At 45.4% G+C, this 23,130-nt stretch overlaps 2 protein-coding genes across 3 annotated transcripts; one reads left to right on the forward strand and one right to left on the reverse strand.

Moving 5' to 3' along the window:
* Nucleotides 1-2,823: 2,823 nt before the first annotated feature.
* On the forward strand, nucleotides 2,824-14,429 carry LOC310685526 (transmembrane protein 178B-like). 2 transcript variants are annotated; one of them, XM_083457944.1, is made up of 4 exons: nucleotides 2,832-3,289; nucleotides 8,903-9,016; nucleotides 11,573-11,710; nucleotides 12,660-14,429. In XM_083457944.1, the coding sequence occupies exons 1-4, from the start codon at nucleotides 2,845-2,847 to the stop codon at nucleotides 12,902-12,904; spliced, it is 942 nt and encodes a 313-aa protein (XP_083314070.1). In that variant the 5' UTR covers nucleotides 2,832-2,844; the 3' UTR covers nucleotides 12,905-14,429. The 2 variants fall into 2 exon arrangements, with proteins under 2 accessions (XP_083314071.1, XP_083314070.1); XM_083457945.1 differs by lacking the exon at nucleotides 11,573-11,710 and having other exon boundaries at nucleotides 2,824-3,289.
* Nucleotides 14,430-14,818: 389 nt separating this feature from the next.
* PSMC3 (proteasome 26S subunit, ATPase 3) lies at nucleotides 14,819-22,732 on the reverse strand. Its single transcript, XM_083457631.1, has 12 exons — nucleotides 22,508-22,732; nucleotides 22,234-22,314; nucleotides 21,321-21,446; nucleotides 20,252-20,356; nucleotides 19,722-19,784; nucleotides 18,449-18,586; nucleotides 18,098-18,241; nucleotides 17,652-17,800; nucleotides 16,249-16,345; nucleotides 15,950-16,095; nucleotides 15,323-15,404; nucleotides 14,819-15,175 (listed from the first exon to the last, which is right to left on the reverse strand). Exons 1-12 carry the CDS (start codon nucleotides 22,532-22,534, stop codon nucleotides 15,065-15,067), a joined length of 1,269 nt encoding a protein of 422 aa, XP_083313757.1. The 5' UTR covers nucleotides 22,535-22,732; the 3' UTR covers nucleotides 14,819-15,064.
* Nucleotides 22,733-23,130: the final 398 nt, after the last annotated feature.

Consider the following 23,130-nt stretch of genomic DNA (forward strand, 5'->3'; position numbering starts at 1 on the left):
TACTGGGAGAATATCAGCACAAAACTCTGCTGCCATTCTCCACTCCAGAGCCAGCAGGCATCTGTTGTATGTGCTGTTTCTGTTTTAATTCAGTAGCGTGGATGTGCTGCTAATTACACGTGGGGAAGTGCAAATGATCTGGCAGTTTTTTGTCCTGACAAGTCTTTTTGTTATATTCCTGTTTTAGGATGTTTAAAAGAGAGGTCAGGTGGGTTCAGACTGTATTAAGTTCTTGAGTTTTGTTCTGGTTTGAACATGCCTTTACTCCTTAGTGCTTTCAATCCTCAGGTCATTTGTTTGGCGAGTTCTAGTGAAGCCTAAAGGTGAGATATGCCCCTTAGGCACTCTGTCTAGATCCTGAGGGGTGGGTGGGTGTTTCTGTATGATTGCACAGCTTGCAGCTCAAAACTCAACATCACATGTGACACAGTGAATATGCATCTGATGTGCTACTGAGTCATGGGATGCCAGAACAATCGTTAGGACAATTGCTTGGTTGTAGCCTGCATAAGCTGCAGGAACAACATCCACTGTTGGATCACCTAATGAACCATCCTCTCTGCTTAAGCGGGGCATGGAGAATAATTTAAACATCTGCTCCCTGTTGCTTTGTAGTGGAAACATATGTTGTTTCTTATGCAGCCTTAAATCTGCAGGGATGGGAACACTGTGATTCTGCATTATTTTTGTGGTTTTATCTGAAGGACGGTTGCCTATAGTAGCCATGTAGAGGAAAGTTTCAATCACATATTTTCCAGAAAGCAGCAATGAATGCATCTGGTCTGCCTCATTGACTCTCATCATGAAAAAGGCTGTCTCTCTTGATCTGCCCTTGGAAAGTAGCCTTTCTTTAACAGCTGTTGTCAGCTGTTAGGCATCCAGCTTCAGAACATCACTGTTCCAAAACAGACACCCTTCCTATTCCCAGGCATCCTGTGTGATTATTCACTGTTAGGCAGTTAGTGCTGCTCCAGGACTCCAATTTGCCACGCTTCTGTGCGGACTAGCAAAGCCCTGGCTTGAAGGAGGGAAAGCTACCATGGAAGACACAGTACCCAATATATTTTTCCAGGATATTTGTTGTCCTTAAAAATCCAGTTGGCATTGGTAAGAGGCTTTGGTGCATACCCAAGAGGGAGTACCCAGAAGCGTATGCTATTTGCATCAGGGTTCGGTTTGGCGTAGGCTGCAAGCTGCAGCAGGAATTTTCTGATCACAGTTCAGGAATGCAAAGTGGGTGACATTGACTCATTAATCTCTGTGAGCTGTTGCTTCTGGCTTGCGGCCCAGACTGCCTGGGCTGGACTGTGTTTGCAGATCTTGGGAAGCTTTGCCTAAAGTGGCCATTCAGGGTCCAAGGGAAGAGGCCAACCCCAGTGTTACGTACAGGATTGGGGGCGGGGGGGGGGTACAATTAATTTCTCCACACTCTTTGTCACTTCAGGAAATGCAGAGAGAATCCTGTCTTTCTGGCTTTGTTTTGCACTAGCTCTTGTGCATTTTCTCATTCATCTGTATTGATCTACTTGGCCTGGAGGCAGTAGAGATGAAATAAAGAAAACTGAGTGTGACCTCTTCTTCATCAGCATAGATGTTTTTACCCTTTTATTGGACTCTAGAATGTATATCACTGAAAAAAATGACAAATCATGGAAAGAACCATCTCTGCCATTACTCAATGGTTGGAAGAAACAAGAAGAAACAGCCTCTGGTCTAATCCCTCATGACTCTAAGTATGATCATTTCATATTTCTTTCATTTTCCTAGTCAGGGAATTTGCCCAAAGCTGAGTGGCTCTAGAACAGGCATAGGCAAACTTGGCCCTCCAGATGTTTTGGGACTACAACTCCCATCATCCCTGACCACTGGTCCTGTTAGCTAGAGATGATGGGAGTTGTAGTCCCAAAACATCTGGAGAGCTGAGTTTGCCTATGCCTGCTCTAGAACAAGGGCCAGGAAACCCGTAGCCTTCCATATTTGGAGGTCTCCAATTCCCATCAACTTCAACTTGCATCAAGGATTATTGATATTGTAATCAAGGAACATCTGGAGGGCCACAGGTTCCTTTCCCTGCTCTTGAAACAACAGAAATGCCAAGGAGCCACAGATCATCAGTTTCCTGGCATGTGTCTCCATTAGGAATGTGTATCCATCTTTCTCCTTTCACATGATTGCTCTGGGGAGTACAGCAGCAAACATGCCCAGCATAGAAAGTGTTTTAATTCCTCAGCAACTGCTTTGAAACTCTTACCAGGGCAGGTGGTGCGGTGGAGAGATGCACTTTGTGCCAGTGTGGTGTAATGGCCAGAGTGTTGGATTGGGACCATGATTCAAGCCCTTGCTGGGCCACGAATCTTACTGGGCCAGTCACTGTCTCTCCGCCTAACCTACCTGACAGGGTGGTTGTGGCGTTTCAGCCAGGAGGAAAAGAAACAGGTAGGCCTCCCTGAAGGAAAACGTGGGCTTGACCCGCGAGAAATAAACGTGCACGGAAGCATTGGCTAGGACGGCTTGAAAATGAACCCGGAGAGCCGAGCCCTGAGACTGCAAACAAAATAAACAGAAATAATTCTTGAAGAGCCCAAACCAGGAACGCGCTGCCGCTGCCCTCAGCAGTCTCCCGAGGCTTCTCCCTCTGCCGCCTCCCCTCGGGTTCCCCGTGCTGGACCCGCTCGCTGCTCGAGGGGCGGCCGGGCCTGGCCAGCCACGAGGGCCTCCTGCAAGGCGCGGGAGGCGAGGAGCGAGCGAGCGAGGCTGGCTGGCGCTGCGGCCCCCCGGCCGGGCTGCAGGGGGAGCAGTGGCGGGCGGCGCGACTGCGAGGAGGCGGCGGCGGCGGCGGCGAAGATGGCGGCCGCGGCTCAGGCGCTGAGTTGCTCCGGGCTGCTGCTGGCCGCCGCCGCCCTGGCGCTGCTGGCCGTGGCCATCGGCACCGACTCCTGGTACGAGACGGACGCGCGGCGACACCGCGAGCGCTGCCGCGGCTACGGCCACAAGCGCAACGCCCACAGCAACAGCAACAACAACAGCGACCCGCCCGGCTCCATGTCGGCGCCCAGCCCGCACCTGCCGCTCCGAGCCCGCCCGCCCAGGGCCCTGCTCCCCGGGCAAACCCCGCCGCCGCCGCCCTCGGCAGCGCAGCCGCTGCTGCTCCCCGGGGCCGCCGCCGTCGCCGCCGCTTTGGCGCTGGAATCGCACTGCGGCCGCCGCTTCAACTCCACCGTCTCCGGCCTCTGGCGGCGCTGCCACCGCGCGGGCTTCGAGCCCGACAGCGAGGAGCTCATCCAGAAAGGTGCGCGGGGAAGGGGCGGCGGCCGCGCCCCACAGGTCGAGGGGGGGGGGCTGCGCTGGCGGGGGTCGAGGGCGCGCGCACGCGAGAGGGGGAGAGAGAGAGAGCTCGCTCCCGTCGAGGGAACATTTTGAGGGGCGTCGGTGGGGTGGGTGCTGCTGCTGCTGTCCAGGGTGCTGAGTCTGCAGAGCTGCTTTCCCCGCCCAGACCAGGGAGGGAGACGCCTCCAGGGACCTTCTCCTCTGCTGAGCTCCTTGGGGCTGTGGGGCCGAGTCCCCGCCTCAGGGCAGCCTCCTCACCCGCTCTCCTCACAGATTTCTAGCCAAGCGCCAGGTGTCCCAGAGCCTTGCAGGCTTTCTTCTCCTCCTCCCATGGTGGCAAGAGGGCTCAACAGGAGCTGGAAGGGGGAAGGGGGGGGGCAATTGCATTTTCTCAAGTCAAGGCTGCCTAAAATGGTGGTTATTTCCATGTCTCCCACTGGATTCTCTGCCGGCCTAGATCTCTAGGGCTTAGGGTCCTTTCCCAAACACTCACAATGCCCTCTTTATGCATGAGAATAACCCGGGCAAGATACCTCCTGCATATGTTCCTCTGGAAGACCTCAGGTGAACCAGCTGGGCATGGGTACAGCCTGCCAAGGTTTCTGTGGTTGCAACCATTGGGGGAAGTGATGCTTGTTCACAGCTGTGATCAGCTGCCCATCACCATTCATTTCTCCCTGGGAATGCATTCTTCCACCTGCTGAAAGGTGGTCAGGTCTGCCAAACAAAATGCAGTGCACACAGTTAAAAAAAAAAAAATGGGCAGGGGGTGCTGTACCCACCTGGGTGAGAGGAGCAATTTGTTTGGCCAGGGTGGGATGTGCCTTATGCACAAGGAAGAGCTTGCTTTGGAAATGGGATTGTCCTAAAAGAAAACATGCCTTCATTTTCCAGGGACACTATGCACAATTCCGGAGTCGTGCAGTGTGGTGTCAGAAACCAGGGCTGTTGCCTTGTAAGTGGCATTGTCTATATATGAGTGACAAACCTGAATGCTGGGCGCCATTACTGCCACATGGCTCCACCATATCCAGCTGCAGGTCACTGTCAGGTATATCTCTTGATTGTCAGGCAAAATCTTTTTGTGGCTGCTCTGTGTTGTTCCACTTTCCACCATGAGAGGCTAAGAAATGTACCTGGCATTCCTGACATATGCCCAGGAACTGCACATAGAAAGCAGCTCTTGCTTTACCCTTCTAAAATTTGGCAATGGTTGTCTTCATTGTGCTGCATCGGAAATAGAGTGGTTGAATCTCACACCTTTTCCATAGGATTTCCGTTACCTGTAACAGTTGTGGAAATTGCAACAGGATGGAAGCTCATGCTTCCAATAAACATGAGCTATATAATATTCCGATGCTGGCAGCACAAGATGCTTCAGCCCATTTCCTTACATTTCAAGTATAGTCTTCCAGGCAGTTGAATAAATTGCTAATAGCAGAGATTGTGGCATTTCCACCTCACAATAGGAAATAGTTAAATCACTCAATAAAAATATATTTCAGTCGTCTGCTAAAAGAATGACATACAGCATAATCAGTGAAAAGTTCAATTAGCAATGAATTTAGAAAAAAATGACAAAAAACATATTCTACAACCAATACTTACAGATTAAAAAAAACAGCAGCAAGGGTAAAAGATGTTGTGCATTAAAACTGGTAACAATGAAATTAAGTGTTATACAATTAAAGCCTGTTGGAGAAACATCTGGGGTGTTTTAAAAGTATTTATGTATTTTATACCCTGTATTTTGAGAAATCTCTTTCTCAGTGATTATTTAAGGATACGTATAGAGATGGCAAGATGATGGTTTGAGGTAGAGTTCTAGCTCTAAAAGTCTTTGAACATATACACCAATAAACTATCTCCTCCCGTGCTGCCCCTTACACCTAGAACTGCCCCTGAAAACACCTTTACTTCCTTCAGGTCTCTCCTCAAAACTCGTCATTTCCAGAAAGCCTTTGGAACAACTCATAGACTATTGTGTAACATGTAATTAAAATATTAGCATGCCCTATCCTAACCTCTGTTTTGCCCCTTCTGTTAAGGCTTCACAGCATGTTTTTTAGGTTGTGAATGTCATTGGGTTGAGTACCTGTCAAAACTCTTCTTTGTGAAGCCTGATGTCCATGAATGGTGCTATATAAAATAATTATTATTTTGCTAACCTGGTGTTTCTGATCTTGTATCATGTCTAAGATATAGATGTAGGTTCTCTTTACAGAACCCATTGTAACATCGCCAGCTGCTTTCCTGCATTTAATTCACTAGAATCCATCGTCTGCATTTTTATGTTTCCATATTGAAAGCAGTTCATTTACTTCATTATAGTAATTAGTATTGTCGTGGATCATGCTGTTTTACATCTCTTTGATTCTCCCTCCTCCACTTTGGCCAAAGGCCTTCTGCTCCCACTGTTATTTCCAGAAGGATTGAAAACAAACTCTGTGGCTTGTTCTCTAACACTGTTTTCAGCATGTTCTCTCTTTTATGAAAAGTTAATTCATGTCAGACGATGGGGCTACAATCCAAGACAGAGCTAGTTTTGGGTAAACCCATTAAACTCAGTGGGATTACGCATGCCCTTGTGTTGGATTGTGGCCTAAATGCCTTCCTGGGTTCCTTTGTCTTATGGCTTGGAGGGCCAGCATCCTTCCTGGCTAGTATGCCTTCAAAAATAACTATTCCCAATACATGGTCATAGTCTTGTATCTTTTGCCATAATTCATATTTTTCTGTGTATGGCTATATGGATATATTTGCACATAAAAGAAAACAGCCTTGTTTTTTCAGGTTGCAATCCTATATTCCCTTACCTGCAACCAAGCCCCATTGACTGCATTGGGATATACTTCTGAGTAGGCATGTATGGTATTGCACTGCAAATTACTGTACTTCTTCTGGTCTCTTAGTTCAACTTTTCCCTATCTTCCGTTTCCATGTCAGTTCCTCTATAAACAATACTTATTCAAAGTAATGAGCTCATGTGTGTGTCTCATCATGTACTTATAGTCACTAGAGCAGTGTGCTCCAAACTTCTGATGGCTCAGACACTTGAAAATAAATCAATCAATAAACTTGTAGGCATACTTCATTCTTACATTTGAAAAGGCTTACTTCTAAACATCAACATCTAATGATTTCTGACCACTTGTGCAATAGAAATGCGCTTATGCAACAGGACTTCCAATTTCTCTTTTTACCCCCTCCAGATCTCCATCTGTTCTGGAAGATCCCTCTAGATTTTGAGCACATGTGGGGCTGCAGGGGCAAGTAGAGGAAACTTAGATCTCATCCAAGGCATGTAAGAATGAGAATTATCTCTCTTCAGAGTAGCCCTGCTAGGTATGCGTGTGAGTCACTCTTCTGAATGTGCCTCTTCTGAGGGCAGGTAATTTGTTGCATCTCTGCATCAGGAGTAAATGAAAGAGCCACTCGCACTTGGTGCAGAGACCTGGAAGAATGATCTGCCTGCATTGGAGGCTGCTTGGATGAAGGAGACAAGACTGGAGTAGTGGATCATGCAGTGGGAAGCGTATTCTGTGATTGGGTCCCTTGAGCTGACATGAGAATCTTTGCTTCTTAATGAACAGGCCCTACTATATGAGAAGATATAAGAGGTCATATAGGCCAGTTTATATTATTTGTCTAGCTAGGCTGGTGTTTTCTACTCTGGCTGGTGGTGGTTCTCCAGGATCACAGGCACCAGGCTTTCCCTCCCTGATTCCAGCTCTTTTTTTTAACTGGAGATGCCAGAGATTGAACCCGGGATTTTCTGTATGCAAGGCATGTGATCTACCACTACATTACGGCTAGAGATAAATGTCTCCTATTCTGCTGTGCAATACTGAAGTATATTTCTTTAAAAGCTTTAGTTTATTCATGGTGAGCATGGATGCAACCATCTTTTAAACTTCTGCTGTTTAAATGCAATGCATCAATTTTCTGTGACAGTTCCTACTTGTGAAAAACTGGCAAGGATTAATTTTTACCTGTTTGAACTATGATATATATGCTTTTTAACCACTATGGGGGGAGAATGCAACCGTGTTTATTCTTTTTCACAATTTCCTTCAAGCTCCCAAAAGTGAGTTTTTAAATATGTGTGTGTGTATATATATATATATATAGAGAGAGAGAGAGAGAGAGAGAGAGAACTGCTTGTCACAAAGCAATATTTTTTCCCTCAATATAAAAAGTAGGTTTGCAGAGACTACCTTGGATTTGATGTTTCAATAAAGATAGGGTAAGAAACTGATACTCTCTAATCTCCTAAAGCAGGTGAAAATCGCTAGAAGACATTTAAGCACATATTTGCCTTGTCCTATGGCTAAGCAGTTAATTATAAATACAATGAAAATTCAGGAAAGAGAAGTTCAGTTATTTAAATCAAATCTCCAAAGAGCTCTAGCAAGTGATAACAGAATCCCTTGGGAGCCTACAGAAGACACCAGAAACTGACTTGAGTTGGGGGTCTATCTGAAAGACGTAATTCACTGTTATCATAATGATAAAATCATGAATTGATAACTCTTTGGTTTGGCTCTATAATACTCCATAGCACAAACTAATTTGGAAAGGCCACTTAAGGGTGATAGGAGAGGACGGACTCATGGATTACATTGTGGAGAGGTTGCCTCTATTTAATGGTTATGAACAGTGATTCAAAAGGCCACAGTCACAATATTCATTCTAATTTTTTCTTCACAGTTTTCATCCTGTTATTTTTTTTTTTTTAGAAACTTCAGGTCCCATTTAAGCTTCTCCGCGTTTCTTCCATAGTAGAAATAATCTTGTCCTGTCCACTATAACCAGAACATCAACCTAGAAAAGAGTATATTACTGTAGGTCCTGCTGATTATTTGATGCCGTGCTTTAATAATGAAATGTGATAATTAGTAATAAACATAACAATAATATCTATAATAATAATAATAATAATAATAGTAAGCACAATACATCATCATTCTGAATATTAAAAGTGCTTTACATATATTATCTTTTTGCAATCCTTACAACACTATAAATAGGATCTGTATTGTAGCTCCCTTATTGCAGATGCTGGGCTTTTGTTGAGAATCAGTGGTTTGCCTAATACTCGGTACTGAATTTGTGGCAGAGGTGAAATTAAGTGACATGGTTTACACTGAATCAGTGCCGGATTTACGTATAAGCTAAACAAGCTATAGCTTAGGGCCCCACACTCTTTGGGGGGCCCCAAAAATTTAAAGGAAAAAACAACTGGATGTACATTTCCAAAATGTAAGATAAAAAAACAAATAAAATAACGCATACAGCAACAGTGTTTTGTGTTGTGTAGGCTCCTATGATGTAAGTAATGGCCCCTGCCTGCTAGCCTGCTCCCTAAAATATCACATATAAAGGGCCCCATTACCTTCAGTAGCTTAGGGCCTCATCAAACCTAAATCTGGCCCTGCATTGAATGATGGCTTAGCATTATGAGTACAAACTAAAGCAAGCCTAATATAGTTTAGGAGGCAGTAAAGGGAAAGCAACGTCAATAAAGCCTAACGTCAGATATATAGTGTTTCTGTTTTCATTTTTTCTCTTTCAGGAGTCATACAGCGTTGCACATCTGTGAAGTATCACTACACTTCATCTTCCCTGCCACGCAACTTGCCTGTTAATATTACCAACACTATCCGCCAGGATGAGTGGCATGCCCTCCGTGAGTATCCGAAGCACTCGCTGAACATAGTTCTTTTCTATCTTTGTTACCAGAATTGATCAAAATTCAGGAGAATCATGTGTACCTCCTGGAACTGTACTGCTTCAGAATGCAGGTGGGGTAAAAAACACGTTTGAATATTCCTGTTGAAAGCATCATGCACATGAAAGCTAGCATATCAAGGAGCCTTCTTCTTGACACATTAGCTTTCCATGTACATGGTCTTTTTGATACACAGGAGTAAACAAATACTTTCTGAGCCCACCCAAGACCACCATGCCTTGTGTTCATTTATTTTAGCCTTGAATTTCACCTGCTATTGGCTCCAATAGGAGGGCTTTTTTGAAGTCTAAATGCAGTGTTTTGTAGAGGGTCACAGCTGCTGAAAACACTTCCCACACTGGCAGTTAGGCTTGGAAAAAGCCTCCTAAAATAGGATGCTTTTTTCATGCAAAATTGCAGCTGGTGGCAGGAAGGTTACATTGAGAGAATGTGTGTGTGTGTGTGTGTGAGAGAGAGAGAGTGAGAGTGAGAGAGAGAGAGAGAGAGAGAGAGAGAGAGAGAGAGAACTGAATGGAAGAACGAACGGTCAGTGGCGTAGCGTGGGTTGTCAGCACCCGGGGCAAGGCAAGTAATTTGCGCCCCCCCCCCCCCGCTGCACTGTCCCTCCCCCAGATAGTCCCTCGCTCTCTCTCCGCACCGCACCGCACTGCACCGCACCGCACGCACGCCTGGCACCCTCCCCTCCACAGTGGGTGGCGACCCGGCGGCTCGGATCGGATTCACACAGCCAGCACTGCAGTGAGAGAGAGTGAGTGAGCCAGGTAGGGGCAGAGAGCTGCGAGTGCGAGCGCGCCCCCCCAGATGTTGCGCCCGGTGCGGCCAGCCCCCCCTGCACCCCCCACGCTACGCCACTGCGAACGGTGTTACCCACTACCAACTCTAACCCTGCCCACTTGCACCCCATCTAGTTTCAGTTGGACCCAACCAATGCTGGTGTGAAGTTCTCCCAGCGTTTTCTCAGGCTGGCAAAGGTTCTCCATTCCAGTCTAAGTGAGAGCAAGTTGAACTGAGCAGCTTTGCACTGGAACAATATTTTGGGTGCTGATGTAACTGAGGTGCTGCGTATGTTACTATTGGATTGCAAGTTTACCACTGTGGAACTGAAAATAGCTTGGGGGGGGGGGGCGGAATCTGAGTCAGCCAATCCTTAAAAAAATTGAAATGGTCATGTAGGCAATGGCGGAGGAAGGGTACCATCACTGGGTGGGTGGGTGGGTGTGTGACAAAATGACAAAAATATGAGGTAGCCTTTTTTAAAAAAAACTTTTTAGTTCGGTCAACAAATGTAATGAAACATGGCTGACACTGGGCGCCACACTGCGGGGGCCAGCACGTACTGAGGGGCCTGCAGCGTGCCCAAGCCAGGGAGTGGGAGTGACGTAGTGGCTTAGGTGCCTGCAGGCTCCACGTTGCCTGAAATGGCAGTGTGGGACTTGCGTCTGCCCACCGCCTCTCCCTCAGCTGCCCTACAGCTGAGGGGGAGGTGGCAGAGAGACTCCATGCAGCGTGCCCCGCCCCCCTGGGTGGCTTGCCCTGCCCCTGGCTGAAGGACGCACGGACTGCTTTGAGATTGTTACTCATATATTCCTAAAGCCAGAAGGGATCAAAGGTCATCTATGCCCCAAATTAAGGTCTCGTTCCTTTCCCATCAGTTTATGCAATCAAAAACACGGTTAAGGTATTCTTGGCGTGGTGGTTTGGCTCGGAGGTTATTCTGACCTCTGAGCTACACAGTCATGGTAGCCAGTGAGACAACCTTAGTTCTGTATAGCTTTGTTCAGGGCTTTCCTACATTTTTGCTCCAAACTGGAACCCCCTTACAACGCTAAATACTGCCACTCAACATCTGGTTCCCCATATAGCTTTCCTTTCTGGTGGTATCATACCTTGTACTTTAATTACTACTTTCCTTTCTTCACTGCCATTCCTGCTCCACCAACCCACTAGCCATATGCTAATGGGTATCTAACCCTTTCCTCTTCATTGCCTACTTTCATGGACACTTTTCTAGACTTCTTTGAGGACACATGTCAATAGCAACCTAGCTTGCTCCTGTAACAGCACCACATCAGCAGTCTGTGTAACCCAGGAGCACATCATACTTCTGAATGGGAGCCTGATGGCATGGATAGTCAAAGAGATTGCCTCTTTATGTGCTTTCTTGTAAAGAGCCATAAAAGCGCAGTGTAAACCACTTGTAATAAATATAGAAGGCAAATTTGCACAATCTAGCTCATTTTCCAAAGTGATTATTTTCTTGACTTGGGGTTTCTTACGGAAAGGCGTGATATTTTTAGGAAGTGCTGAGACTTTGCCTTCTTAAATGCTTTATAAGATTTCAAAAGATGGAAGCACTCATATTCATGGATCACTGGTGCAAATGTGAGCCTCCACCTCTGATTTCCTCTGCGGTCTCCAAATTACTCTTCACAGACTCTCTTTTCTCTCCCTCTTTCTCCATCTTCTTTCTTCCTTGCACCAACACCCCCTCAGATCTGCGGAGAATGACAGCTGGCTTTATTGGTATGGCAGTTTCCATCATTCTCTTTGGGTGGATCATTGGTATGCTGGGCTGCTGTAAACAGCATGAGCTCATGCAATATGTAGCTGGACTGCTCTTCCTTATGGGAGGTGAGAGTTCTTTTTTCTTCGTAGGCTGAGAGCCATTTTCTGAAGAAATGCATTTGGTATTGTGCCCTATATGTAATGAATTAAAGCCTGGGGGGGGGGGGCGGGACCTGGGCTCACAGGACAAGAACTAGGGAACAGGTGATATAATTGTTTGGACTGTCTCAATGAACTTAAAACGTGTGATAAAACTTTCAAATGACAAAAAAGAGGGGGATGAAAACATGTGTCAGATAATGGTACTTACCCAGTTCTTGGACCAGTTCTACCCTGGGAAACCCCCATGAGGGATTGTGACAGATGGGTGGGACAACCCACCTGTCATTCATGTGGTAGCATGGGATTGACCAATGGGTGGCACTGACCATCTGTCAAATACTGATAAGGGTCTGGCGCACAGAGTGAAAAAAGTTCCTCACCCTTCTGCATACCCACTGCTGTGCTTGTAGCTATGTGACTGGCTACTTCATAGGTGTGCTAGTAGAATACTGTATTTTTATTTATTTAACTGGTTTTAGGTGAAGCCAGAAACCCTCTAATGGTTTTTATGTATTTTATAACTTTATATCCTGCTCTTCCAAAGGAGCTGGTTTTCCGTTTCCTTGTACAGTACAACATGAAAAGAGCAGCATAACCTTTAGAGAGAAAAGCAGCTGATGAGAAAGAAGGTATTCAAAACAGATTTTTTCCCCTGTAGAGATCAAAGAGCAAGATCAAAACAAATGTGAAAGCATAGTTCAGATCTGACAGTAGCCTGAAAAGGAAGGGGCAGGGAAAAGGCCCATGAATCTGAGATTCAGATGCTGTGGATAATAGGCTGTGGAAGCTTGTTTCCTTCTACAACAAAATTCCTCAAGTTACAAAAAATGGGAGCTTTACAGATTTGAGGCAGCCCTTTGCAAGGAAGCTGAGAAACATTGGCTTTATCTTTATCTCTTCTCCTCTTTTTCAGGTACCTGCTGCATCATCTCCCTTTGCACATGTGTGGCTGGGATAAACTTTGAGCTGTCTCGTTACCCTCGCTATGTCTATGGGTTACCCGAGGACATCAGTCATGGCTATGGCTGGTCCATGTTCTGTGCTTGGGGAGGCCTGGGACTGACGCTTCTGGCAGGATTCTTATGCACATTGGCCCCCTCTCTCAATAGCCCCCGGACTGTCGTACAGAAACCCAGACAGGAAAATGGTACTGTGTGATGAGAAGGGAGCAAAGGACTCTAGCAAGCACAGGCCAGGCCAGGCCCGGCAGTGGGTTACTGCCAATAGTGGGGGCATCTGAAATTCATGAAGAAGGGAGGTTCCCACTGCAAACAAATGAAGGAATTCAGCTGCTATGTCAAAGACTTGGGGGGGACCCCTCCCTTCCTTTGATTCTTCAGCCTGCCTGTCTGATACAACCAACCAAATCAGGTTAATTCTTTATTCCTGGCTTGCCTAAAGGGAACTTTTCTGTTAAATAGGGTGTGTTGCTGTAGGATCTGTGTACCATTTAAGCTGAATCAGATTTCTGCTAGGAGCAGAAGCCACTGTGAATTCCCTTTGGCGTTCTTGTGACTCCAGGGAACTCCATTTCCAAGAATCTTTGAGGACCAGTCAGAAGTAAAGACCAAAGGGAAATCCAGCCAGTCTCAGTATTCATAGAATTGGAAGGGACCCTGAGGATCATCTAGTCCAACCTGAATATGCAGCCGTCCCATATAGGGATTGAACCCGCAACCTTGGTGTTATCAGCACCATGCTCTAACCAACTGAGCTATCCTACTGATTCTCTTCTGCAGCAGGGACCTGATGCTGTTACAGGCTTAACACAGCCTACTGCTTCAGCCTTTGACACCAGCTTAAGTGGGGGCTTTATAGACATTCAGACAGGAACATTAGCAAGTTCTTCCTGTGGACCACACAGTATCTAACCTATGCCAGTTCTGGGAGCCAAATATGTACAGCAGTAGCTCATGAAAGGTTACTTCTGGGATAACACATAGGGAGTTAGAGCAAGCAGCAAATAAATGAGACTTCAGTGCTTGAGGAATTCTTCCACAAAGGCATCAGGCCTGCGTTAGTGTCAAGATAACTCACACGCATACAGAAAAGCATTTTTGGGGATGGCAGGGGTGGCTGAACCCAATTAAGTTATTTAGTCACAGGTGATATACCTGCTTGAAGTAACACAAGGAACAAAACAACAGGTTTCTGGTTGAGGCAAGAAAGTGGACCAGGGCTCCCATCCTAGAAATGATGTTGTCATAGCAACTGCTGTAATAGGCAAATGAGATTTGCAAGCTGCTTCAAATCCTTCCAGGCTGAGTGTAGAACTTTACCATTTTGGATAATGAGCACAGAAACTTGAAAAGACAGCCCGCTTGGTAGCATCCTCTTCTAACACAAAAGGAAGCACTTTTTATTGAATGGACTCAGTACGCACGTGAACAACGAGAGCTGGGCCTAACTCAGGAACATCAACAATGGTGCTGAAGGGGAGGAACTGGTCTTTCCTCATTGTACTCCTTTTCTGTCTCCTCAAAAGACTACACAGAAGCCTTTTTTGGAGGGCTGTTTACATTGTATTTTTAAGTGGCATGTAATTAATAACTCAGTGCTAAAGTCAATGTATTCATGGAAAGTGTGATTTTTAAATGGAAGTTGTAAGTTTCAAGAGGCATTAAATTAAAAGGCTTGGGTCCAGTGAGAAGCTGGAGATTCTCAGCCTTTTGGATCTCATTAAGAGAGACTGACATTAATTTTCTGCACTTCTACACAACCACAGCTGCTGGAGAAACCCTGTCATGCAGCTGACGATACAGGGAGACAGGAATGTCACTTATTTGGCAGCCGGCCTCGTAATCCCAGCTGCTGATCTTGTTCCTGCCCACAAAGCCTAATGTGTGTATGGGACAAGTTTTGCCTCAAATAAAAATTACTTCCAGAGAATAAGCAGGTTGATTGGTGCAACCTTGCACCCTCTAGGGGATTTTAGTATACCTGTGCCTTTAGTTTCAATGCTCTGTAGGAGGTGTAAGCATGCATCAGCAGGAACTGGAATGCTGTGGTGAAGGAGTAATTTTTTAAAAGATTAAGAATTCAATCACACAAACAGCAAATGACAAATATGGGTTCTTTGTGCAAATTTTGGTGTTTTTAAGGGGTTAAAAGGAAGACATATGCCTCATACATGCATAAGGGCACGATTCCACGAAGGTAATTCTTTTTCTTCAAGGTGTAGCAACATAACAGCTGCCTTAGTCAAAGCAAATGCTTTATTTTAGCCCATCAGGTAATAGAAAGTAAGAAAGTTCCAGATCCAACTCTTGATCCTGGTTTCTCAGCCAAAGCCTGAATAATTAGCTTCAGGTGCAAGAATCAGGCATAATATTGTAGATTGGCTTTCTTCTTGGCCTGGACTTCCAAGATTCCTTCCATGTAATCTTCATGGGTAAGCTCTGTAGCTCCATGCCGTAAGGCAATCATCCCCTGATCCAAAGAGAAAAAGGATGGCTCAGAAAAAAAACCTAATAATGCATCACAGAAAATTGCCACTCTTTTGTGTCGAAGGCACATCAACTGCTGAAGACAGTTTCTCAAAGGAAGCAACATTGGGGGTGGGGTAGATCTACTTACCGCTTCCACACACACAGCCTTGCACTGTGCCCCATTGAAGTCATCTGTGCAACGAGCCAGCTCTTCATAATTCACATCAGGGCTGCAGAGAAAGAAATTATGTTTTAAAAATTAAAAAGGAAAAAAGAGCTCAACTGGAAAGGACACATAAAAATTTCCTGAGAATGCTTCAACGTCAAAGCTAGGGCTGTGCATATTCGGTGATAAAAATTAATTTCTGCACCACAAAAAGCAAAAAACCTGCCCTCTGTATAAAATTAAGCACACTTACTATATTTAAATTTGAATTAATTATTCTGATTTAACAAGTCACAGGGAAAGAAAAGAAGCAATGAGGGGTACTAAAGCCCCACTTGATCACTGGAAATATTGCTTGGCTATCTCTTAGATTTCTGAGATTAGAGCAAGTACCACCCAGCGCTAACATGTTTTTACAGCCATAAAGATCAGAACTGAGCTCTGAGAAAGTCAAGATTCTTAAGCCCAATAGCATAACCTGTGCTCCTACTGAATCCAAGACAAGAACACTCTGTAGTTTACTTATGACAAGGCCTGGAGAATAAATGAAGAGTACTATTGCCCGCAACCCAGCCATTTCCACAAGCTGGCTTCATTCCTTTTTAATACCTGACATTCATCTTGCGTGAATGGATCTGCATAATCCTGGCTCTAGCCTCCTCATTGGGCATTGGAAACTCAATCTTACGATCCAGACGCCCTGAGCGGAGTAGAGCAGGGTCCAGGATATCCACACGGTTAGTCGCAGCAATCACCTGGATAAGAGAGAACCCAGGAACAGTGATTTTAGTGCTCTGAGATGCAGGTGAACCTATTAACATCTTTCTCATCAAAATGGCTTCGAAAGCCCCTCTGTAATCTCTGCTTGCAGCACCCCCACCTCGTACTCTCAAGCAAAGGAAAGTTACCTTGACTTGTGTGTTAGGCTGGAATCCATCAAGCTGGTTCAGCAATTCCAACATGGTCCTCTGTACTTCCCGATCACCAGCCTTTTCACTGTCAAATCTGGAAGAAATCATGGTAGAAAGTCAACTTTTGTTACACAGCATATCCCTTGCAGAAACCTTCTTTTCATGTTTTCACCATACAAGCCTAATCTAATTGTTACTGCAATGTCATCATAGTCAGTGAAGAAAATGACTCCCCTACGGTCTGGTAGCACAACCATCATTTGAACCTTCAGAAGCATGGAGTTTGCATGTGTCATGTAAACATACTATTAGTTATTGTGCCAGTGTTAATGGGCCAACATCAATGGGCTAATCAAGATAGGTGATTGGGTCTATGCTGCTGACATAGGAAACAGTGGTATGATTTAGGACAATTCCATCTGACTTCAATTAAAATGCCTGCTGTAACAACAATCGTCAGTAGGTGCTGGAAGTTCAACAGGGAGGGGACCTGTCTGACCTCAAATGGAAAGAAGTTCCACAAAATTGGGCCTAAAATGCGGAACACATGGCTCCTGGTGGGTACAAGTTGTGCATCTGAGCCATGGGGAAGCACTAACATTGGGACAGATACTAGGAGGTCTCCTGGATCCAAGTTGCTAAGGCCCTTGTAGGTTGATACAAGAACCTTGAACTTGACCTAGTAGTGTACAGGCAGCCAATGCAAGCTTTTGAACACCAGACTTCTGTGCTGGTGAAAGTCTGTCCCCATGAACAGTCTAGCCCCCGCTGGAGCTTCCAGACCAGACCCAAGGGTAGCCCCATACAGAGCACATTGGTAACCTCAAGACTTGAGGTATGAATCACTATGGCCAGACTATTCCTGTCCAAAAACAGCTGTAGTTGATGTACAGGCAACCACCAATTGATGTGTGACTAGGAACCTAGAAGTGGCTGGAAAAGGGGGCCTGATGGGGGCAAAATGGACTTATGCACACTCCACCGATGCACACAGGGGTCAGGAACTGAAACCCCATGGAAATCTGCTGTTGCCTGTATACGGAGCTAGCCTATAAGGAGGGTGGTTTTTCAACAGCTACCATGGATCTCAATTAGGACTACAAAAGTTCAGTCATCTTTTCATCTAACATATATTCTTACAGAAATCAGGAATGATCCTATCAATGCAGTGGTGTAGCGTGGGGGGTGCAGGGGGGGCCGGCCGCACCGGGCGCAACATCTGGGGGTTAGGGTTAGGGGGCGCAAATCCACGGGTTAGGGGGCGCAAATTACTTGCCTTGCCCCGGGTGCTGACAACCCACGCTACGCCACTGTATCAATGCTTGTACATTACAGTCTTATTCAGCTTCACAAAGGAGCCTGGCATGATTTCCAGATCATATACAGTCCCAAGATCTTACCTTTTTGTGCCAATGGCATCAAGTTCATCAATAAAGATGATAGAAGGTGCTTTCTCCTTGGCTAATGCAAAGGCATCTCGCACTAATTTGGCTCCGTCTCCAATGAACATCTGCACCAGCTGTGGGCCAGCCAGCTTCAAGAATGTAGCCTAGAGAGTGGGTAGCAGAAAAGAAAAGTATATGCAGGCTTGCGGGTTCTGCACAAGTGTGGCATCCCAGGCAAACAAAATTTGTACTAAATACAGTATTTTGAATCCTAACAGTACACACTTCCATAAAGTAAAACAACTTAAAAAACTAATATTGAAATAAAATAATCAAATCAAATGCAGTATGAAAGGATTTGGATTTGGGGCATGGACTACACAGCTGTGGAATCACCATACAAACCCCTACCCAATACTAAGAGAGTTCCTGAACTTTGGGAAATCAACATCAAATCTTACCTTTGTCTGTGCAGCACATGCTCTTGCTAAAAGTGTCTTTCCTGTTCCTGGAGGTCCATACATGAGGACCCCTTTAGGAGGCTGGATACCCAGGTTTTCAAATTTTTCTTTATGATTCATTGGCAAGACAATAGCTTCTACCAGCTGCCAAGACAGAAAGAGATGATGAATCCCTACTATGGACCATGCTGCCCATTAATCCACACTCCAGGACAGGTATTATTTATCATTTATAAAGCACCTAAAATGTATCCAATGATGCAGGCATATTAAAAACAAGACAATCCCTGCTTGCAGGCTTACAGCTTAAAAGACTGCTCCCCACCCCCGCCCACAGCCTCCTGTTCTCACCTCTTGGATCTGTTTATCCAGTCCCCCAATATCACTGTACTGCTCTGTAGGCCGCTCGTCCACCTCCATAGCTTTGACTCGTGAGTCATATTCTGTGGGCAGGGTCTCCAGAATCAGGTAAGAGTCCTTGTTCACTCCCTACAGATATAATTTCAGGAATTAGTCTTCTTTACTCCAAAACCAACATCTTCATACTCAGTTCATGCTCTCTGCCCCTCCCCCCCTTTTAAATTCTCTTGTGTTATTGTTGCAAATCCATCAATAATCTGTCAATCAAACATTAGAGCTACGATTTCTGGGCATTAGATGAACCAACAAGCACTGTTGCACTGGTTTAATTTTGAACTCCATTTTGAAATCAATCAAGAGACTAGTCTTTATTTTAAAGCAGAAAATAGTTACTAAACTGCGAAAAGTGAACAGCCACAGACATTCATAAAAGGAATATTTGTCATCATAAGTCATGTTATAACCACTAGTCTGAGGCATAAGAAAAATAATTCTTGTATGCACCAAGATTCAGCATCAGAGGAGTAAACAAGAACCCCGTAATAAGACACCAAGCAGTACTTTTGTGAAGTGAATCTCAGTGTTCATAAGTATCCAATATTTCTTTAAACAGAATACTCTTTTTGGGGGGAGGTGGGGGTCTTGATAAGCTACAAAAACTCTTGGAGGGCCACTTCTGGGTTAGCCACCTCTGCTGTACAGCATTCACACATACCTCAGCTGCATTAAAAGGGAAGTCTACTAAATCAAACAGCTAAGAAATATTGCCTGGGGTGGCAGTTTACTAAAATGTCATAATAATTCTCAAGACAATTAGGGATACCTCATTTATGGTAAACTACCCAGCGCTGTGGGTTAAACCACAGAGCCTAGGACTTGCCAATCAGAAGGTCGGCGGTTCGAATCCCCATGACGGGGTGAGCTCCCATTGCTCGGTCCCTGCTCCTGCCAACCTAGCAGTTCAAAAGCACGTCAAAGTACAAGTAGATAAATAGGTACTGCTCTGGCGGAAGGTAAATGGCGTTTCCGTGCACTGCTCTGGTTCGCCAGAAGCGGCTTAGTCATGCTGGCCACATGACCCGGAAGCTGTACGCCGGCTCCCTCGGCCAATAAAGCGAGATGAGCGCCACAACCCCAGAGTCGGCCACGACTAGACCTAATGGTCAGGGGTCCCTTTACCTTTACCCTCAACAGTATATCATGAAAAACAAACCAGGTATGTATTTATGGCTGCTTATGGTTGCGCAGAGCAGAAACTACTCACCACAAGATCTCCAGGCTTCAGTTTTTCAGCATCAACCAACCCAATCACAGGCAGGAAATAAGTCTGTTGAAGAAAATGCAACAAAGTATTAACATTTGGATTTGACTTAGGTGCCATCAGTTCTCCAAATGCTCAGCACAACAAATAAATCTAAAATACACTCTTAAAACCTAAAAAAAGCCCTAGCTTAAAAATGCCTGCTGAAATAAAACAGGTTTAAAAGATATGCCAGGTAAGCTTTTCTTGGGACGTTATACCATGATCTTTAGTGTTTTGTGGAGGGGGGGGCATAATTCAATAGCTATTTTCAATGGGTTCAATGGATCCGTTTGGTTGGTTGGTTGTAAGCTGCTTTGGGTTGCTCTAAGCAAAATAAAGTGACTAACAAATTTAATAAATAATAAAACAATAATACTTTTTTGCATGGACAAAATCCCAGATTCAATCCCTTGCACCTCCAGTTAAAATGGTATAAGGTAGCTTCATATTTGTGTGTATAAATGACAGCACTCTCAACAAGCTGTTCTCACCTGACGAGTAGAGGTCTTGATCACAGCACACTTGCCCTTCCTTTGAGAATCAAGGTCAATATTTGCTCCATCCTCCTCTTGGTCATTGGGATCAACATCTAGCAGCTAGAGGTGGAAAGAGACCAACAGGAGTGCAAGCATACCACAATTAATCACATCATAATCCTGGCTGACAATTACACACAGCAATGGAAAGAAGCACTAAGTTATCCAGCAACTATTAAAGAGTCTTTGAGGCCTCCAGAATTATCTTGGTCCATCACTCCTTTGCAGGGGAAATCAGTAGGTACAAGTCAGTAGGTAGTTTTGCCTACTGCACAACAGCTAGGAAATATTGTGTAATATAGGAAGACACAATTTAATTTATTAAGCATTTACTTATATCACCCTTTAGCCAAACAGCTCCCAGGGTGGTTCACTGCGAAACATAAGCTAATAACTAAACAGAAGTGCCTGGCGTGCTCTGGTCCACGGGGTCACGAAGAGTCGGACACTACTAAACGACTAAACAACAACAGTGTCCAAAAGTTGTCTCAGTATTTCCCCCTAAGTTTTAAAATGAAAAGTAGTCCCCATTAGAAATGCAAAGGGAGACTGCAGATTGCTGCCTTTGCCAAGAAATGTAGGTCCTCTTTGCAGTTGATTCATTTATGACTATCTATTTTTCAGACTAGCAAATTAAAGCACAGGGAGAGAGACAACTGTCTTCATATTTACTTGGAAGTTAAGTTCCATTGTCTTCAGTGGGGTTTACCTAATAAATTTATTTAGCACTTTAGCCAAGACGTTGCATCAAGAAATCAAACTGAGCTAGTGAAAACTATGAAAGGGACTCTGCAGCAATGGCAACATTAGAAATAATGCATTTTAAAACAAACATACATATTTTAACAGGCCAAGTTGTTATAGTGCTTTCTCCACAGACTCCATCCCTGTTCTCTTTGCAGAACCAGTTTAGCACTACCATATTAAGCCATCTTCTAAAGCACCAAAGGATCGTCTCATGTGCACAAATAAGAAACATTCATTGTTAGCAGCATCCATTTTACTATTGGCATAAGAAACTCACCTCTATGACATTGGAAACAAGATATGGCAGTGTTTTGTTTACTTTTATCTTCTCACTGTTCTCTTTGATCTTATCTTTCATGGCTTGCAGCTCATGGGTTACTCTCAGCACCTCACTCTTCATGATCTGTAAATTCCAAGTAAGACATTACTTCAAAAAATAAGCATCAACGTAAGTATGTTCATGCAAGTCTAGAGAGGAACAACTAAACAAAACATAAAAGGAAACAAATCTGCCGAGAAAAAAAGAAGCAGCAAAAATAATTTGGCCATAGAAGAAGAAAACGGAACTCAGAGCTACAATTCCCAGGGCTCCCCGGGAAAGACAGATTTACTGTACAATCATACCTTGGGTTGAAGTAGCTTCAAGGTTGCGCTCCACGGTGACCCGGAAGTAATGGAGCGTGTTACTTCTGGGTTTCACCGCTCACGCATGTGCTCAAAATGACGTCACATGGAAGCGGCGAAACGTGACCCGCGCAGACACGTCTTATGTTTAATTCAGGATGTGAACAGGGCTCCAGAACAGATCCCATTCGTATCCAGAGGTACCACTGTAATACCATTCTGATTTGTAGCTCTGTGAGGGAAATAGGGATGGCCTATCAATGCTCAGCACTGTTAACTACACTTCCCAGGATTCTTCAGGGGAAGCCATGTCTGTTTAAAGCGCTATAATGCTGCTTTAAATGTATAGTGCAGCCGGGACTTAAGTCACATTTAAGTGACTGGGCATTTTGCCTAGAAAGGCAGGCCAAAGAACAGGTATGCTAGGTGGGACTAGTGACGAGAACGGCCTTAAGGGAAAGGGCGAGCCGGGTGTGTGAATCGGTTACGTGAACTAAACAGAAAAGCCTGAAAAGGGACAATGGCAACCTGGAGACACCGGCTTTGCCAGCCCAGCGCAACCTCACCTTGATTTCGCTGTCCAGCAGGCGGGTCCTCTGCACGATCTCTTCCGTGGACATCTTGAGGACCTCCTCGCCGATCCCATCCTAGGCAGAAACACAGAGTCATGGCCAGAAGCAGCGCGTCTCTTCGGGCCCGGGCCCTCCTCACCCACCCAGGACCCTTCCGCGGAAACCATAGGGCGGCCCGACCGGGGCAACATCTGCCGCCGAACAGTACCGAGACCACGGAGTCCCCTTTCGCCCCCCGCGCCCTCATCCGTCCGTCCCATCTCCTCACCTCCGCTTCATCCCAGACCGACGCCATCTTTCTTTAGCTACACTAGCCAAGCTCCGCCTTCGAAGCAGCAGATTCGACGCGCTTGGCGAGAGCAGCGATAATGACTCTCTTTGCAGTCGCGACCGACGTCTCTCAAGGTTCCCTCTCTCTGTTTAAAGCTGAGTTACCACAGTTGCCTTTTCCTGAGCCCAGCGAGAAAACACGGGACAGTCGAATCTGCCGAAGCAGGTGGAATAGGCGATTTCCCTACACTGGAGTCATGTGACCACGCGCTCAAATTCGCTGAGTGATGGTCTTTCCGTAGCTCCTTAGTAGAACTTCCAGCGGTTCCGCTGCCATCTTAGTTTGGGGCAGCGGCGGAAGCCTCGCACGACTTAGCTTCATAGAGATAAACACCTTAGGAGGAGCATCCTTCCCCTAGTCCTCAATTCGATTTCGGTTTTACACTGCGGGAGGAGGAGGGAAACGCCCCGTTTCATAATGCGGGTAAACAAGCACAAATGCGCCTGGTATTATTTTGCGCGTATGTGAACGAGGGAATGGACAGCTCAGCTAGGTTTTCCTTAGCTATAACAACCTGTTGCAAGCTTTTTATTCTTAACAGTATGCTGCCTCGTCCCCAC

The sequence above is a fragment of the Podarcis tiliguerta genome, assembly GCF_965153285.1.
Source record: "Podarcis tiliguerta genome assembly, chromosome: 1".
Lineage (NCBI taxonomy): Eukaryota > Metazoa > Chordata > Lepidosauria > Squamata > Lacertidae > Podarcis > Podarcis tiliguerta.